Source organism: Schistocerca nitens, chromosome 7 (genome assembly GCF_023898315.1).
Source record: "Schistocerca nitens isolate TAMUIC-IGC-003100 chromosome 7, iqSchNite1.1, whole genome shotgun sequence".
Taxonomy (NCBI): Eukaryota; Metazoa; Arthropoda; class Insecta; order Orthoptera; family Acrididae; genus Schistocerca; species Schistocerca nitens.
This window is the reverse complement of record NC_064620.1, coordinates 462,720,959-462,741,215: the sequence shown is the minus strand read 5'-3', so window position 1 is coordinate 462,741,215 and position 20,257 is coordinate 462,720,959. Positions and strand designations below refer to the sequence as shown.

General features: G+C 42.7%; 1 protein-coding gene across 1 annotated transcript in view; it reads right to left on the bottom strand.

Moving 5' to 3' along the window:
- Positions 1-20,257, bottom strand: part of LOC126195821 (T-complex protein 1 subunit delta) — a 100,047-nt gene that overhangs the window by 19,471 nt on the left and 60,319 nt on the right. The window contains exons 6-10 of the mRNA XM_049934463.1: positions 18,827-18,988; positions 5,410-5,549; positions 5,176-5,272; positions 4,678-4,919; positions 4,482-4,580 (exon numbers count right to left, since the gene is read on the bottom strand). Coding sequence (XP_049790420.1) covers positions 4,482-4,580; positions 4,678-4,919; positions 5,176-5,272; positions 5,410-5,549; positions 18,827-18,988 — 740 coding nt within the window. The remainder of the gene's footprint in view (positions 1-4,481; positions 4,581-4,677; positions 4,920-5,175; positions 5,273-5,409; positions 5,550-18,826; positions 18,989-20,257) is intronic.

The following is a 20,257-nucleotide window of genomic DNA, read 5'->3' as shown; positions in this document are numbered from 1 at the left end:
CAACAATTTTTCTAAGTGTTAAATGAACAAGAGTCTAATGCTCTGTGATTTAAGACATTTGTCACACGTTTTCAAATTTAACACAGTTATTCTTATGTAAACAGAAATTGACTGCAAAAGTAACAATTCTCAAAGCATCATTCACAATATTTTCCTGTGACCTATTAAAAATCTGAACAGTTGTGACATCATGTTCATCAAAAGCAGTTTGTTGTTACAAAGTATTACATAGTCTTCGTTCTAAAGCCTTTGACACACTTTGCTGTTGGCAGACGCTTGGGTGTGCACTATGTTTTGTTGTTGTAAATTACATATTTTCTTAAGTTTTATTTTGGTGTTATTCTCTTATTTATGTTTCACTGCTGCAGTATTATTCTGCATTAATGGGCTAAAGTAAAATTCCTTGTTAGAGTATCAGTGCTTACCAATCAAAAGTACAAAACTTTAGCTGAAAAATCAAACAATGAAAAATTCCCAGAAATCTAAAATATTCCTGTGTTTTCCTGGATGAAAACTCCTAAGTTCTTCCCAGATTTCATAGTTATCCCAGGTTGTATACACCCTGAAGGAAGGACTACCTGTTTTTAAAAATTAATGTCTCAAAAACTAAAATTAAGATGGCTAGATGAATGCAACAAACAATATGTTTATTGCAAAAGTTGAAGGAATTTTTTACAGAATTATACAGAAATAGTTAGAGGTGCTAAAAGAAGGCACTGTAATCACAGAATCAGTGCCTATAAATAGTGTGCTGCAGCTCCTAGTGATCAGTTCCACCACTGAAATGGTAAAGGAGGTTAGCATACAGAAAGAAGAGGTAGAAATCATGTGTACCAGTTAACAACCTGTTTTTCGGTGTTAGAATATCAAGTTGGTACACAGTCCTATAGCAACAAGGAACAGTTTTCAAACAAGATTTAATATTACAAAAGGTTCCAATGGAAAAAAACATTCACAAGCTATTCACCAAATTCCTACAGACAGGCATCGTTGCTTGTGATCTAGCAGGGAATGTTGGCCCCAGGCAAACTGTAGCTTCTCAATTCACAGAACTCAATTCACAGAAGGACTCAAATGACGACAATCAGCAGATAAAACGTCTACCACAGCTTGGACGCCACTCAGAATTTAATTCAGCTATACTGACAATGAATAATACCCACATAGTACGCACACAGCGTTTGGAACAGCCGCGGCTAGAGGAAAATGCTACAGCTATTGATATTGGTCAGTGCACATCAAGGACAGAATGCCAGATGTGGCATGGACCGCAGAGGGAACGCCTAGCACAACGTAGGCATAAATACCGGACTTCTTCCACACTGGAATCAGTATCGGACAGCACCTGAAGAAGACTGCGAGTCACGCAGTTGAAATATCGTGCAGGAAAGATGCGAATAACCGGCAGAAACCCGATTAATCAACATTACATGCTCAAAATGCTTTGCAATGTGTTAAATTAAATATAAAAACCAATAAAAGTGACTAGTAGCATAAGATACACATAAGCAATTGCTTTTGATTGTTTTATTATGCTATTAAACTCATTTAAATTTTATTAAGATTTAAGTTTTATTAACAATTCATTGCTGTACTGAATTATGAATTTAGTTATTTGGGCAGGTTGTCTGTATTTTCTGTCGAAGTGGTCAATAAATGTATTAGCGTTTTACTTTCAATCCAAACTCAATCGATTCCACCCTTTAATCCTGATGGTTCTACTGCACATAACAGCAGCAGCTTAAGAGTATGACGAAGCTGCGATGGAAGATATCCACAAGCTGTGAAAGTGGCAGTGGGACTGAGGACACTGGATCATAGCCTAGTGACACCCTTCCCCCAACACTGCACCAGCTCCATGCCCAAAAATGGTCATGGGATATAAAGGCGGCACCCCAATGAAGACTATCTGTCGTCAGCAATGTCTGAAGATGGCACTAATAATAAAATAATAATATTCTCATGCTGAGAAATTTACTTGATAGTCTGAACTCCAGCATTTTTTTCCTATGTCATTTAATTTCACTGGCCCCATAACATCAACACATTCACAATTATGTAACACCCTCTTCCTTCAATTATTTCTAACCAATAACATACTCTGAGAATAATGTGGGTTTGACTAACAATTTTACAAAAATTTTGAAACCATTGGTGAGCTATATCCAAACAAGTTACTGGAGGGGGGGGGGGGGGGGGGAGGGGAACAGTTCTTTTTTATAAATACAAAAAGACTGTAGCCTACGCAACAGCTACACCTAACGTATCTCAAAGAATTTTAGTGAAACATGGTGGTACAGAATAACTGTTTAATGGATCAGTGGGTTCAGATTACTAGAAGGAGTAACAAGGATCCAAACAAGATCTGAATGTATTCTGTTAGAAACTACGATCTTACGTAACTTCAGATATCACGGAGTCACAACTTACCATCACTTGTCTCAAACATTCTAAAATGACAATAACACTAAATACGACGATAGATTGCTACCCACCACACAGAGTAGGCACTGAGTGGCATACAGGCGCATCAAAAGAAGACTGTTAGTTATTAACAATAAACCCAATTCTTTAAAGAATTTTCGATGTATGAAACAGCTTAAAACATTTGATTACTTCACAAATGAGTTAATGTGTTAAATACTTGACATTAAGCATGCAAATGAGAAAAAATTTAAAAAGATTTGAAATGTTTAGAGTTTACTGGAAGGCACTAAGTGCTCTTGCTATGAAACACAATCTGGGTGACACACACTCCACTTTAAGTGAAAGGAATCAAACAATGGAAAATCCAGGATGGAATGTAACAATACCAGAGAAAGAAAGGTGCTACTCACCATATAGCAGAGATGCTGAGTCACAATAGGTACAACAAAAAGATTCACACAATTATAGCTTTCGGCCATTAACGCCTTTGTCAGCAGTAGACACAAACGCGCGCGCGCTCGCCCACACACACACACACACACACACACACACACACACACACACACGCGGCTGCAGTCTCAGAGAACAGAAACCACACTGTGAGCAGCAGCACCAGTGCATGATGGGAGTGGCGACTGGGTGGGTGTAAGGAGGAGGCTGGGGCGGGAAGGGGGAGGGATAGTATGGTGGGAGTGGCGGACAGTGAAGTGTTGCAGTTTAGACAGAGAGCAGGAGAGAAGGTGCGGAGGGGGGTAAATAGTGGAAAGGAGAGAAATAAAAAGAAATTAAAAGACTGGGTGTGGCAGTGAAATGATGGCTGTGTAGTGCTGGAATGGGAACAGGAAGGGGGCTGGATGGGTGAGGACAGTGACTAACCTCTTGATGAGTAGATTGTGACAACATTTTACATTCAGTTGATAATTATGTAAAATAATGAAAATCAAATTTTTATTCCTCCTGGAAGCCATCAGATACTCTTTGAGGGTAACAATCCATCCTATTTCATACTGTTGTTATTCCATGTCAGATGTTCCATGTTTGACATTCTAAATTAAAAAATTGGCTGGAGAAATTACTATCTCCTATTGTCAATCATGCAAATTAAATTACTTGAATTGTAACCACCCATATTTCTTGTCAAATCTCCATGTGGGTTTGATAAGTAAGATGTTGCTGAAAAAGTCATCTAGAACATTAATACATCTCTATGAGTATAGATAAAAGGAAATGTCCTGACTCATTAGCACACAGCCCAAACCATTAAGGATAGAAATTTGAAATTTGGAGAGGGTGTTGATCTTATACTGTAGGTCTTGTTTAGTATGGGATTATTCAAAATCCCACCCTAGATGTGGTGAAGTAGGGGATGGAAGGTTTTCTGAAAATATGTCACTACTAAAGCAATTTTTGAACTGTAACTATGAAAAGTGGTAATTGTTATCTCAAAAAAGTGCTTCGGCATTTTTTGAAACGCAAACACTAAGGAGGTTAAATAGTAGGTGGAAGTTTAACAACTCATCATTAAAGTACTTATATAGCACTTTTGAAGCTACATTTATGGAAATGGGCATTTGACTTCTCAGTTAAAAATTAAAAAAATTACACATTTCAGTGCTTTTGGAAATTTAACCCCAATGGGGGTGAAATAGGATATGGAAGTTTCTATGGAAACATCACTGTAAGAACTCTAAAGGAAGGATTAACAAAAATCTCCGACTTCGGCTACCAGAATCATTTTTTGTCAGAAACTCAGAAGCACACCCTATAGTCAGAATGAAAAGTTTATAAGATGCTGCAATTTTTGAACAACATAAAAATTTGATAAAAAAATCTGTGGAGACCACACAGTCTACATAAGCGAAGCAGTGAGCACTAAGCTAGTCACACAATAAAACTTCATGGAAACCAACTGTTGTCAAATTTACAGCATCAGACAGGAGCTAACAGCAAAAAAAACTTACATAAGCATGCTGAAATATCTCAATGACTATCATCAGTGGCTGGCTAGCAAATTAAAAAATCACTTAGTAGAATTTCAACAGTATTAGATCTACCTGAAACAGTATGCATCTACACCAGTAATAGTTTGTGAGTACTGCGCAAGACGGAGAGCAAGTTCTATTTCCGGTGCACCACCTCCAGCAATAAGAGCCCTGAAAACAAGTCTAAATTAGTAACAGCACATCATATGGACAGCATAAGAAGACAAAAGCAAGCTTTCAAACTCAGATTAAGCAAACTACCACTGACCTTTTTTTCACTAGGCAGCGAACAACACACAATGCATCATGTAGTGACCTGTCTGCTTCATCAAGCACTAATTTATTGGATCCTCGCACTAACACTGTCACTGTACGACCCGCATTATGAATGCCTGAAACTTTCACAAATTTCCCTGTTGCTCCAGCTGCAACCTCCTCTACCAACTCTGCTGATCCCAAGTGCTCTGGTACAAAGTGATCCAAGCTAGCAATCGGCCTCAGGCCAAGTGTCTGTAAACAGCAATAATGTTATCACTAGTTTGAGCAAGTATACCACGTGCTAAAGCAAAAAGGATCAAATGTGGAGGGAGAATATACGATAGATGAGGCTCAGAAGGAACAAACATCAACATCACATCTGCTTTCAGATGTGTTGTATGATTCAGGAGAAGATCACAGCCAAGGCATATGAATTTTTATGTAACTTTCAGTTCACAACTCTGCTTAATACATAAGTGGAAAATAATCACAATTTTCCTGTAGTTACCTTTGACACAAACTCAATATCTTCACGTTCTATATCTTTTATTACCATTACTTTAATTTTGTCCAAGAAATGTACTGCCAGATCACTTATAGCATCCCTGCAAAATACATAAAGTTATTTTCAGAGAGAAATTGCAATACATAAAACTGGATCACAAGATCATATATAAACATTCAGCTCTTAAAACTAAAACATTAAATTATAAATGCTGCAGAAATAAATCTAGTGACATACCGAAGTATAGATTTCTGAACAAGCAACACATTGCAGCCTGCTTTCTTGATCTGTTTTACTATATTAAGTATGTAGGCACGTTCTTCCTTCAGAACACGGTCCATTGCTGCGTAATCTGATACTATGACATTGTGGTCCATCTGCAATTAGAAATGATTTTTGCCTTTACAAATGTCTGCTTGTGTGTGTGTGTGTGTGTGTGTGTGTGTGTGTGTGTGTCTATACCTGTCCTTTTTTCCCCTAAGGTAAGTCTTTCCGCTCCCGGGATTGGAATGACTCCTTACCCTCTCCCTTAAAACCCACATCCTTTCATCTTTCCCTCTTTCCTGATGAAGCAACCATTGGTTGCGAAAGCTTGAATTTTGTGTGTATGTTTGTGTTTATTTGTGAGTCTATCGACCTGACAGCGCTTTTGTTTGGTAAGTCACATCATCTTTGTTTTTAGATATATTTTTCCCATGTGGAATGTTTCCCTAAATATATATGTATATCAGGAAAGAGGGAAGGAGAGGGAAAGACGAAAGGATGTGGGTTTTCCTTCCTTCTTTCCTGATGAAGCAACAGTTGGTTGCGAAAGCTTGAATTTTGTGTGTATATGTAAGTTACCAGAAATTAATGCCTACTGTCCATACAAAAATTCATGATTAATGAAAGATTTAAATGAAAATGGTGGTATTAAACAAGAAACACTTCATAATGTTCTGAAAAATTATAGTTATTCTATCATGGACTGGTTTTTGCTTCCTTAGGCATCTTCGTTTGTCACCTGAAGATGCCGTAAGAAGCCAAAAGCTGGTCCATAACAAAATAAATGTAATTTTGCAGAATCTTAGGAAATGCTTCCTGTATCACCTGCGAAGCACTAATTGAAATTCAGTTAATTTTAAAAGTGGTTGTTCCTGCAATGAAAAAAAAAAAATTAAGATTCACACTGCCATACTGCCACATCTACAACAAACTTTTTCCTTTTTCTTTTTGGAAGTATAGCCTTAATACTCCATCACAAATAGCATAAGCGAGCAGTGATGCTGCAAACAAGAATTCTTAAGTGGTTGTTTCACTAATAGATTGATTGATTGATGGATGGATGGGTTTTATGGGACTAAATGGTAATGTCCTCAGTCCTGTGATTCAAAAGTTAACTTGCGTAAGATAGATGTGTCTGCTAAAAGTGGGCAGATCTAGTCAGAGGGGTCAAACTATAAAGTGAGAAAGTTAAAAACCCATACAGTAGAAGGCAAAAAAGGGTAAGCCAAACCTAAAAACTAGATAAACAGATGGATAGAATGAGGCCCTTGCAAGGAGAGTGGTCGTGGGTTCCAGACCCAGAAAACTTTAAGAGAGGTTCCAACCACAACCACCCTGTCTCTGCTTCAAGAGTAAAGCAAAAGCTATGAAACCAGAGCACGTAAATATGGAGACGAGTAGCACGGTCTGCATCCCAAAATTTATGGGCCAGGAGGCAGAGAGCATTAAGGTCCTGCATGCAGGTAGTCTTCAGGAGGCGAACATGGGGCAGCCACATCAGCTTTTTATCACAAAGAAGGACAAAGAAACGGGACTTCTAAGTGCTGGTTTCCTAAATAACATTCTGCATTGGGTATACTGTGCATCAACGGCAAAAATGCTTAACCCATGTTTTGGAGGGAGAAATATGGGAGCCATGGGAAAGTGCCTATGCACAGGTCCATTGGATGGTGCCTTGGAGCCGGCATTCAGCAGATACTAACAAGTGGGAGCTGCACCAGATGCAAAAATCGTTGGCATACAATGCTGGGGTAACCAAAGGCCCATTGATGGTGAGGAGAAAGACTGAACTTAAAACAGAACCCTGTGGGATACCATTCTCCTGGAGCCGAGGGGTGCCAACTCTAATCCAGGAGAGGCGGTGGAATAAAAATTCGTGGATAAAAATTAGAAGGCAGCCATGAAAGCCCCAGTCACGGAGGGTAATTAAAATGTGATGGTGCAAAGTCATGTCGTATGCCTTATGTGAACAAAGAAGACCACGAAAAAGGACTGCAGTTTTCAATCTCAGTAAATGGTCAGCTGTAGATCATCCTTCCTGGAAGCTACACTGATACGTGGACGAAAGGTTGGTTGGTTTAAAAAAGGGTGGGGGGAGGGGGGTGGGGGGAGCGGGGTGGGGGGAGGGGGGTGGGGGGGAAGGGACCAAACTGCGAGGTCATCGGCCTCTTGTTCCCACTAAAACTATTACACAAGGGAAAGAAAGGAGACATACAACACAATAACAGGAGAAAGGAAGAACCAGAAGAAGGACAACCAACACTAACATGGACAAAAAAGGAAAAGAATACACAGAGAGAAGCAAGAAACCAGTAGAAGGGGTAAAAACAAGAGGGCAGATGAGCATGGCTGGCCTACCATGAGAATAAAAAGGAAAAGCCAGCCATTCTGCGACACATTAAAACATCCACCCTAAAAGCATTAGAGTGGAGAACACAAACAGACAAAGGACATGCGCTAAAACATATATAGAACGATAAAACCCGCAGTCACATATAATACGTAAAACTAAATCAGCCGTTGAGGCATTGTCAGCTAAAATTAATGGCAATGAGTCTGGTAACTGAAGAGTCCGTCGCAGGGCAGCCAAAGGAAGACAGCTCACCAAGATATGGGCCATTGTGAGCCAGGTGCCGCACCGACACTGAGGTGGGTCATCACTGCGCAGGAGGTAGCTGTGTGTCAACCAAACATGGCCAATGCGGAGCTGGTAGAGAACCACTGAGTCCCTGCGAGAGGCCCGCATGGAGGACTGCCACACACTCTTAGCTTCCTTCATGGCACGTAGTTTGTTGTGTGTGCTGAGGTTATGTCATTTCGTCTCCCAAAGCCGCAAAACTTTGTGGCTTTGTACTGAATGCAGGTCAGTTGCAGAGAAGCCGATCTCCATAAGTCGTTTCCGCATAACCCGTTTGGCCAGCCTGTTGGCAAGTTCGTTGCCTGGGATTCCAACATGACCTGGAGCCCAGACAAACATCACTGAACGACTGGACCATTTCAGGGCATAGATTGGCTCCTAGATGGTCGCTACCAAAGGGTGACGAGGGTAGCACTCGTCGATAGCTTGTAGGCTGCTCAAGGAGTCAGAAACGGCTCCCCAGGGCATGAACGGATTTGCTCAGGAGCACAAGATATAGCCAGCAGCTCGGCAGTAAAAACACTGCAGCCATTGGGCAAGGAATGCTGTTCAATATGTCCTTCATGGACACATGCAAAGCCGACCTGATCATCAGCCATCGAGCCATCGATGTGAACCACTTCATGGCCTCAGTACATGTCAAGAATCGAGAGGAAGTGGCAGTGGAGAGCTGTGGGGTTAACTTAGTCCTTAGGGCCATGTGAAAGGTCCAGGCAAAGCCGCAGCCTAGGTGAACACCATGGAGGGTTAGGTTCACTCACTTGGTTATCGTCTTTATTGTTTACAGTAATAACACCTACCTTTGGCTTTCCAACATTTCTCCTTTTCTTAAAAGCCTTCAGAGGATTTCTAATAACTTTACTTTTACTCATTATTATACTTCAACAAAACAGAGACTCAAGAAACAGAATTAATTACGGATATTTTCGAGATGACAGAGTAAATAAACATGAAACAATCGACAATCACACCAGCGATATATATTGAACCATCACAGGTTAGCCACAACACATACTTTATTTCACATCACTAAAATGTACCTGATGAACACGGACGTTAATAATAACGCCATTTGACAGCAGTTTAAAAGCGCCACAGTGGGTCACGCCCATGTAGAACACATTTCAAAAAAAATTTAAAAATAGTTGTAGTCTTCGGAACTGAATAAATTATATATCTATTAAAAGGTAATAGTCTGCAGATTCAGAAAACGCAAAAAAGTAAAAATTGAACTTTTCATGATTTTGAGCCTTTCCGGAGCCCCTTAAGGTAAAGTTCTGGTTCTGGGTGAATGGTGCAATACCAACAGAAGTGCATAACAGATGACTTTGCGGATGGCTCCCTGTGGGCGCCACTCAGCAATACCAGTACTTGTGGAACAGTACGAAATGCAGAAGTTGTCTGCATACAGAGAAGGTAAGACGGGTGGTCCTACAGCTGCTGCTTGACCATTAAATGGACCCTAAAATAGGGGGGGGGGGGGGGGGGGACGACTATGGGAGCTCCAACTTGGACATGGAAAGTATGAAGCGAGAGAAAATTTTGGATAAAAATTGGGAGTGGGCCTCTGAGACCCCACTTGTATAATGTGGCAAGCATATGATGTCGACAGGTTGTGTCATAATCTTTTCGTAAATAAAAAAAAGGCGGCAACCAGGTGTTGGCGCCTGGAAAAGGCTGTTCAGATGGCGGACTCGAGGGACAAGATTATCAGTGATAGAGCAAAACCTGGTGGAAGCCGTCCTGACATGGAGCCAGTAGGCCATGTGACTCCAGGACCCAACCCAACCGCCAACACACCATACATTCCAGCAGCTTACAAAGAAAGTTGGTGAGGCTGATGGGCTGGTAGCTATCCACATCAAGTGGGTTTTGACTGGGTTTGAGCACCAGTATGATGGTGCTCTTCTGCCACTGCGATGGAAAGATGTCATTGCACAAGATCCGGTTTAAGGTGACAAGGAGATGTCACTTGTAGTCAGATGAGAGATGTTTAATCATCTGACTGTGGATCCAATCTGCCCAGGAGCTGTGTCGGGGCAATGTGCAAGGGCACTAAAGAGCTCTCACTCTGTAAATGGGGCGCCATAGGATAGGATTCACTGTGGCATGTAGCGAATGAGGGGACTTTCCCTTCCAGCAACCATTTGAGAGTGTGAAAGGCTGGGGGGAGGGGGGGGGGGGTAATTCTCGAACGCAGGGGCTTGAGCATAGTGCTCAGCAATCGCGTTTGCGTCAGCAGATAAGATGCCATTGATGTTAACACTGGGAACACCTGTTGGTGTCTGGTACCTGAAAACATGTTTGATCTTTGCCCAGACTTGGGAATGTGACATATGGCACCCAATGGTCAAGACATATCTCTCCCAACACTCCTACTCCCTCGTTCGGTAAGTTGACGAACGCGGGCACGGAGACGTTTAACACTTTGGGTCCTGAGCCATTGCGCGTGGGTGTCTACCATAAAGACTGGCTGATTTTAATGTATTTTAAACTACTACAACTCATGAAAGGTTTCAGTTATAGCAATAAAATTACTCTTATTGAAAAACCTAGACTTTCTTGTTTAAAATCTTATATAATACCTTTCTCTTGAATTAATACATACTTTTGACAAGCGTTATTATTATAACATTGTTTTTGAAAAAAGGAAAAATTGGTCAAAGGTATATTCCCTGTATTTTCTAGAAGGAAAATTTTTTTTTTGTTTTACACAAAAATTGTAATTATGATGGATAAAGTATGTCTTATCTACAGTAACCTCCTGTAATTATTTTAGGATGCAATTTTGCTCTTTGTGTGGTAAATTTTGAAGCACGGCATTTTGCACAACCCGCGCGGGAAAAAAATCGCCGTTCACAAAACCTGACACATAAAAAGGGAAGCACACACTTCCACAGCATGCCCACACCATCAAGTGACCAGACCAGACAAGCGGGAGCCATAAGAACATACATAGGAAGGAAGGGGAAGAATGAGAACACGCGCCCGTAAAATTACGGGTGCCAGACTTTCAGGCAGGCCGCGCACGCCCGTATTTTTATGGGCGTCGGCGCCTAAGTGTTAAAAGCTATGAGGTGCTCCAGGGAAGGGAGCCACTTATGCCGCTGTAGAGCTCACCGATGCTCCTTAATTGCTTCAGCGACTTCCGGCAACCAGCAAGGGACTGCCTTTCGCCAGGGGAACCCTAAAGAGCGAGGGATCGTGTTTTCTGCCACAGAAATGATTGTTGTAGTCACCTGCTCAGCCATCACATCGATGTTCCCGCATGGGGTAGATTAAATGGTGACATCAGAGGCGAAAGTTTCCCAGTCCGCACTGTTTAAAGCCCATCTGGGCAGGTGTCTGTGGGCCTGATGCTAGGGCAGTGACAGGAAGATTGGAAAGTGGTCACTACCACACAAGTCGTCACGTGCTCTCCAGTGGATAGATGGGAGAAGTCCTGGGCTGCAAATTGATAAATCAATGGCCGAGTAACCGTCAAGAGCAACACTGAAATGTGTGGCAGCCCTAGTTTTTAAGAGGCAGAGGTCGAACTGAGACAGTAAAGTTTCGACATCTCTCCTTGGCTAGTAAGCACGGTGCCACCCCACAAGGGGTTATGGGAGTTAAAATCTCCCAAAAGTCGGAAAGGTTTAAGGAGTTGATCAATCAGTGCAGCTAATACATTCAGTGGTACTGCACCATCCGGAGGAAGATATACGCTGCAGACAGTTATTTCCTGCGTTGTCCTTATTCTGACAGCCACAGCTTCAAGAGGGGGTTTGAAGGGGCATAGTTTCACTACAGACTGAGTTTAGGACATAAACGCAAACTTCACCTGACACTTGATTATACTCGCTACGGTTCCTGTATTATCCCCTATAGCCACGGAGGGCAGGGGTCCGCATTGCCAGGAACCAGGTTTCCTGGAGGGCAAGGCAGAAAGCAGGTGTAAAGCTTAACAGTTGCCGTAGCTCAGCCAGGCGGTGGAAAAAACTGCCACAATTCCACAGGAGGATGACATCAACGTGAGACTGGGAAGACATGGAACATTCAATGAGGCAGTTTACACCTCAGGGTCACCTGCTGGCACCGACTTTTTGCCTAAGCAGTCTATATCCACTGTGTCTGAGCTTGTAGGTAGCGGTGGTGTGGGTGCCACTGCAATTCCCTTGGTCTTGGGGACCTTCGTTTTGGATTTCTCTCGCAGCTCTTTGGGTTTCCCTGGCTGAGAGGACTTTACTGATTCAGCCTCCAGGACTGAGGATGAGCGTGAAGCCCTATGACCAGCTGCTTTTGGGCTCTTCAGCCACTGATGGGTGTCATCTTTCCCACTAGCAGAAATCTGGGCAGGGAGTGACCCAAGAGACCCCTTCCTAGCCAGAGGAGCCAAAGAAGACTTACGCTTCTCTGGCTTAGAAGTGGGGAGTGATGTCCCCGATGGTTGGGGGGGGGGGGGGGGGGTTGCTCCCAAAATAGGTAGTGTGGGAGCAACAGGGAGGGAAATGCCCACCACAGTAAAGGGGGGCAGGTGTCTTTTGGTTCCGAGAGGTGACAAGAATGCGAGGAACTGATGAGGTGACAACTGTTCTCGTAGCAGCGGCGTAAGAGGCGGTCATAGTCACAGGATGAAGGCACTCAAATTTCCTCTTTGCCTCAGTGTAGGTCAGTCGGTCCAGGGTGTTATATTCCAGGATTTTCCTCGCTTTCTGTAATATCCTGCAGTTTGCAAGGTGAATGATGCTCTCTGCAGTTGACACAGATGGGAGGCGCGGCACATGGAGTATTGGGATGTGATGGACGTCTACAACCTCAACATGTGGCGCTGGAAGTGCGGCGGGGGAGGGATATATGGCTCAACGTCACAGTGGTAGACCATCACCTTGAACTTCTCGGGCAATGTGTCACCCTCGAAGGCCAAGATGAAGGCACCAGTGGCAACCTGATTATCCCTAGAAACCCGATGGACGCGCCAGACAAAATGAACACCTCACCACCCTAAATTGGCGTGCAGCTCGTCATCAGACTGCAAAAGAAGGTCCCAGTGGAATATAATACCCTGGACCATATTTAAGCTCTTATGGAGCTGTGATGGTAACAGAAACAACCCCCAACTTGTCACAAGCGAGTAATGCCCGTAACTGGGCAGAAGATGCTGTTTTTATCAAGACTGATCCCGAGCACATTTTGGACAAGTCCTCCATCTCCACAAACTTGTCCTCCAAATGCTCCACAAAAACCTGAGGCTTCAAGGACATGACATATTCCCTATCAACTCTTGTATATGTGAGGTACCAAGGCAAATAAGCTTCACTGCCATCATTAGCATGGCATTCCTCCGATGGTGTGGCCAGGGAGGGGTACAATTTGAGGTCATATTTCTTAACACTGATGTTAGACTTTGCCTGCTTAGAGACTGCTGGCGGCGGACCACCAGCAAGAGATGACGTACTACGCTTCATGGCGTGTCATACGCCCTGATGCCACCTACTCCAACCAGGGGCCCTCCCCACAGGTGCCACCCAGCTTCAGCAAGGGCCACCTGGCAGGATGGCCTTTGCTGGGAGTCCCGATGACCCAGGGTGACCGGCATCTACTCCTTGGCATACGTGGAGAGTTAATGGCAAAGGCATCAGCAGAGCAATCCCTGTGTAGTCAGGGGGCTACAACTAACAGGGTACATGGCGGCTCCAACACAACTGACTGGCTACCACGCTGGATATGAGGTGCAAATAATTCCATGATCATTGTCGGCGCAGAATACAACACAGCACAGTGGGTGGAGGAAATCGCACCCAGGAAGGTGTCCGCGTTCAAGAGATGGAGGATGAGCAGGACTGCAATGCCCCGAAGAGAAAGTGGGCTAAAAATCTCAACGAATGATGGACACGATGCACAATGTAAGGTGCCCTTCCCCAATTGGCTCGCTCTTCGGGAAAATTTTAAAAAATGGAGGTCAAACCCTAGAGGGGATCATCATGAAGGCAGAAAGGTGAGAGACTCCTTTTAGTCGCCTCTTACGGCAGGCAGGAATACCTCGGGCCTATTCTATCCCCCAGACCCACATGGGGGTGGACAAAAAGCCTCAAGATTTGAGTACCCAACATAATCTTACGATAACTATCCTCTTGAGCAGTTTACGAAGTACACTGGTCAAGCTAATCGGTCGGTAGCGGTCTAGAGACGTTGGATCCTTCCTGGCCTTAAGTACAGGGATAACTATTTTGTCTCGCCATTGTGAGGGGAAGACACCTGTGAACCAAATGCGGTTGAAGACCCTAAGTAGATGTTGCTTCTGTGTAACATCCAAGTGTTGGATCATCTGGCTGTGGATGGAATATGGGCCTGGGGCCGTGTCATGTGAAGATGTAAGAGACTGCAAGAATTCCTATTCAGTGAAGCATTCATTATAGGCATCAGCTTGGCAGCGGGGGCAGAAAGGGGGTTTCTTCAACAGGTCGTTTCTGCCGCACAAAAGTAGCAAGGATAGGAAGAGGACACCAATGCTGTTGCAAAGTGTGTCGTGGAGTGTTCTGCAAGAACCAATGGATCAGTGCACAGAGCACCCTAGACAGCTGATTGTCACTGGTGTCCAGAAGGCTACAGAGCTTATACCATAACCTTAGAGGAAGAGGCATATGTCCCCAGGGATGAAGCATAGCACGCCCAGCAGTCTTTTTTAATCCGCTTAATAAGGCAGCAAGCCTTACTACAGACACACTTAAAAGCGATTAAGTTGGTCTGCGAAGAGTGTCGTTTAATTCACTGTAGCACCTGTTGGCAGTCCTGGATAATGACTGCTACGTCCTTGGTGCACCACAGTAATGGCTGACAATGAGGGGGACTTGTGGATAGGGGGATCGCAGGGCCAGCGGCACGAAGAATAGCGTCGGTGACATCTTACACAAGCACATCAATGCAATCTGAGAGAGAAGTGATTAAGTGCACAGCAGACATGTATGAAGGACAACTGCCCCTGTGGAATGCCCAGTGTGAGAGCCTGTCTGCCTGGCGGCGGCAGGGGAGTAGTAGAACCACTGGACAATGGTCACCGTCATGAAGATCAAACTGGGGTGACCATTATAGTGAAGCCACAAGAGCAGGGGAGGAGACCATGAGGTCGATAGCAGAAAAGGTGTCATGAGTGGCACTGAAGTAGGTAGGGCAACCATCATTGAGGAGAGACAAAACAAAGTCTGTATGAGAGGAATGGACGTGATTCGACAGGGGGGAGGAAAGGGAAGGGGGGACAACATGGGCGTAAGGAGGAAGGAAGATGAATGGAATACATAACTGAGATAAAGATAGATGAAAGATTCACAGGGTGAAGTCTGTCAAACTTTTCCTGGCCTCAAAGTAGCTGAGACAGTTAAGGAGCTTTATTTCCTGGATTTTTTTTTTATTACACCTTTGTATTCACTGGGCACTCCGGTGAGTGGGGAGAATGTAGATTAGAGCAGTTTACACAGTTAGGCAGTGGGGTGCAAGGGTTCTCCACATGATGAGGGTGGCCACAGTCACCACAAATGGGAGTGGCATCACCTTGCAAGAACACATGGCCAAACTTGCAACAGAAGCAATGCATGGGAGGTGGAACGTATCATTTGGTGTCACATCTGTATACCATTACGTTGATCACCTTGGGCAGAGTATGCCCCTCAAAGGCCAGGATGAAATTGCCAGTGTCTACAAGATTGTCCTTAGAGCCCCTCTGGAAACACCGGATGAAATAACACTACATCGTTCCTGAATAACCTTAAGTTCCTCAACGGACTCCAGGAGAAGGCCCCTATGGAAAGTTACAACCTGTGTCATATTGAGACACCTGAGGAGTGATATTCACTGGGATGTCTCCTAAGCAGTCGAAGGCATGGACGGAGGCCGGCTGATTGGCAGAAGCTGTCTTTTATAAGGTGGTGGCCAGATTCATCTTGCTTGAGGACTGAACTTCATGAAACTTGTCCTCAATGTATTCCACAAAAAAAAAAGGGGGGGGGTGGGGGTGGGGAGTGGAGATGGCAAAAGTCTCTGTCAGTCCTGGTACAGACCAGGAACTGTGGAAAGGGTTCCACCACAAGCTGGCGGGCCTGGCCCCCCTCTCAGAGGGTAGCCAAAGGGGGTGGGGAGGCAGAAACAGGAACTGAGAATGAAGTATTCACAGACCAGAGAGTTTAACATGTTTCATGTGCCAAAAGTCCACCCTGATACCATCCACTCTGATCAGGGGCTCCGCTCATGGGCACCACCCACCCACAGGCAATGGCTGCCTAGCATGACGGTTGTTGCCAGTTCTGATGTCCTGAAAAAATACACTCCTAGGCTTTCACGAGGTGCTCACAGTGCAGGTACCAGCAGTGTGATCCCTGTGGTGTCAGGAGGCTCAGCCAGAGATAGGTGCACAACAGCTCCACCACACAAACTGGCTACCGAGCTGGAGACCTAGCAAGAAGGCAAAAGGGCTATGGCGGAGAGGAATGAGAATGGGGGAAAAAAGAAAGGGAGGAGGAGGAGGAGGAGGAGGAGAGGAACCTATGCCAAAGACACTAGGGAGGGAGTTTTTCTTCATCTGGCTCACACTATAGATTTCAAATTTAGAGATGGAGGAGGAAAAACAGACAAACCAGAATTGCAAGAAGAAACTAAGTCACGAGAACAGTCGGGCCGGCATAAATAAGAACACCAAGAGATGGCCAAGGGAGTGGAATAAGGGCAGGGACAAAAAAGGAAGGGGAAGGTACAGCAGAACGGAAAAGAACGAAGGCTGCTACAGCTCGGGGACTCTGCACACCACACACACATCCAGAAAAGATCTGTTGATCCCTTGCAGTGGTTTTAGTAACAGAGGCTGTCATGTTTCTTAACTCAATACGGGAAAGTTCTGGACTATAATGTCCATCTCATGTTTATAAGAACAGTGTGTGAACCATAACAGAAATTTATAGCACCTGAGTATCACAATATGGAAACAGTGATTCATATCCTATGGATTTTGATTGATGGTAATGGCAGCAAGAACTTGATTACATGACTTACAAATTACGTACATAAAAGTAGTTTCTTTGCAAGGTATGGACATGAAAAAAGGAATTTGGAAATTGATAAATTTTTCCCATTGACAATTCAATAGCTGATCAGCTACAAATTGGATCTAGTAACATTTAAATTTTATTTAGCTAACAGAAGACGGTGAAAACACACGGGGAAGGTTTTGCAATTATGCTACGTATCAGTCAAAAGATAATGTATCGTACCATTTTTTTCAAAATTAAGATTTACACCACAGCAAGTGTCAATTAAAATAATAATATAAGTTGTGCGTGCCAACCACAGATCCAAAATAAAGTAGATTGCAAAGATGTTGTACATATTGTCTCATGGCATTTTTCTTTTTTTAATTTTAATTTTTTTATGACCACAGTTGAAATTAGGACTGATTTTCAGAATAAATTGAATATGTACCAAACAGATCAAATTTTTCTGCAACAAAAATGGCATATGATTGTTTTTAATCAGGCCATCTTTCCTTTTAAGTAATAACAGTTTCATAACTGCACTGTTACCTTCACTGTATGTGTTGCAAAGTTTCTTAGGCATTGTCTTTGCTTTGGGTATTCCATCATGGACAACATAAATGCCTACCTCTATCAAAATATTGTGAGGCTTCAGTAATACCATCCGACAGTATCTGAGAGCCTCGGCACTGTTACACAGTTCAAAAAAAGAAACCTCTTCAATATGTCACAGTGAAATTAACTCGAGAATGATTTCTATCCTTCAGAAGTAAAAAACCACTCTCTGCATGATAATATGATAAAACTACACATCACTCTTGACAACATAGTAAATCATAGTGGCTGCCTATTAATTTAACTCAAACTGGAAGCAATATGTCATCAATAATTTGAAAATTCCACAACCGCAATACCAGATCGGATACATCTAGCATCTTGGCTGTACCTTTACATAACACAAAATCTTTCTCCATGTCATTCTCCATCTCAGCCATACGACTATGGAACGCGCTCCCCTGTGATCTGCGTCTTATCCGGAACCACTCAACATTCAAGAGTGAACTCAAGACTTACATATTAGGGATGGTATAGCCACCATTGTTGTGCCCCTCTCATCTCTTTCTTTCTCCTCTCCATCATAGCTTCGAATTTTACCATTATATTTCTCTTCCTCTAACCTATCTACCTCTTCGATATCTCTTTCACCCCATTCTATCGTCTTATGTCTCTGCTTGATGAGAATAACTCACAAGCTGCAAGAATATAACGAGAAAATTCCCAACTAGCAATAGGACTGACATTCATAAAAGAAAAATATGTTAACTTTCATATACATAGTCATTATTATTATTATTATTATTATTATTGATTGTTATAATTAATTTTTGATTGTTATAATCATCATTGTACTGCGTTTATAATCACTATTTTTTTTCTTAACATTAATACTGTATAACATGTTATATGTCCTTAATGTTCTGTAGAAACTGAAATTTGTTGAATCTGAGCATGCCTGGTTAGGTGTAAGAGGGGGCCTGAAGGCCCTAATCTTGCCAGGTAAAATAAATGCATAAATAAATAAATAAATAAATAAAAATGACCTTGTCTGGAAGCTGTAAAAAAATGCATTCCCTTGTTTTCTGTCCAAGAAAAATGTTTCACTAAGGGGTGATCAAAACATCATTCAGGGCAAAAACATAGAAAAAAATTTCTATGCCATTTCATTATTTTGTGTAAAGCAGTTTTTGTAACTACTTACATCTGTCTTAGGGGGAGATATGCAGAACTGAATGAGTCCAATACGGGCTTTCTCCACACGCTTTGGGCAATTTACATTCACTGTCTTCTGTGTAAAAACCATACCATCCACCAGTTCAGAATCTTCAACTGTTCCACCAAGTTTCTTGATTATGCGGATGTCCTGCAATAATAATAAATTCAAAAAATAATGTCTACACTCTTGACAGTTGACTCAAATTACAATTTTTTTGGAAGGCAAGTGCAATATTTAATGTAGAAAAACTTCAAATTTTCACTGTTGTAAGTTTTAGCATACACTACCATCCATAAGTTTGGAAACACCATGTTGTGTACTACAATGGATCTATGTGAGTTACTGGTTAGAATACAGAATAGTATGCTCAAATAACAATTATTAATGACACTTACAGTATTGTACAGATAACACAGCATGACAATGAAATTTGTCACAGAACACAAATATGTGGTTGCCCTGATGACAATGGTGAAACTGTCATTCATAATCATCTAAACTTTCTTCTGGAAACACAATATTACCTGCACTTGGCTGCGTAATGTTGTCACGGTGCTTATAACATTCCGTTATTTTAGGAATATTATTGCCTATTGGTGGGAGTAGAGGGGGGCAGAGGAGATAGCCACTTGGGGTAGGTAAAGAGAAGTTGCAGTTGCGTCGGTCAGTTGAATATTGACCAATGATTATCTCAGTATGTGACCACACATTATTGATTCTTGACATGTGTACATCACTAACGTAAAGAGTGTTGTCTGTGGGTGTTCCCGCATTTCTTATACTCAGCAACATCTACGATTTGTGTTAAATCACCAAACCTTTTCTACTATGTGCATAGCAAGTTTATAACCAAGTCTCAGAAATCCCATTTCACCAATTGTCAAAAAGGCAAAGGAGTTGTATTTTGAATTAAAGATAGTTGAGGGTAAATGTTGGGATCCACAGGACTGTTGCCCACATTGCTCCCACTATTTAAGAGGCTGGTTGCGTGGAACCCAACCAGCTATGCCATATCACAACTGTGTGTGTGTGTGTGTGTGTGTGTGTGTGTGTGTGTGTGAGGGGGGGGGGGGGGGGACCTAGAGCCCGCATTACAGATTGCTAATTTTGTTTAACGAAAGCAAAAGGAACCTCAAGTAAATTAAAACATACCGTTTTTTGTCCAAATCTGGAATCTGCAATTCGCCCAGTTCCACATTCTGACACACTTCCATTCTAAAACAACCAACATAATGGACACGAAGATGAAACAGACAATGATGACGAGAAATCAAAAGATCATGTAGGTAATGAAGATCTTGAGGAGTACACACCATCTGCAGCACGTCTAGAACCACAGCCGCAGAACTCAATGGTCTTTTAAGATATCTAAACTTTCAAAGAGGCAAGCAGAATTACTTGGGTATTGTCTTCAAG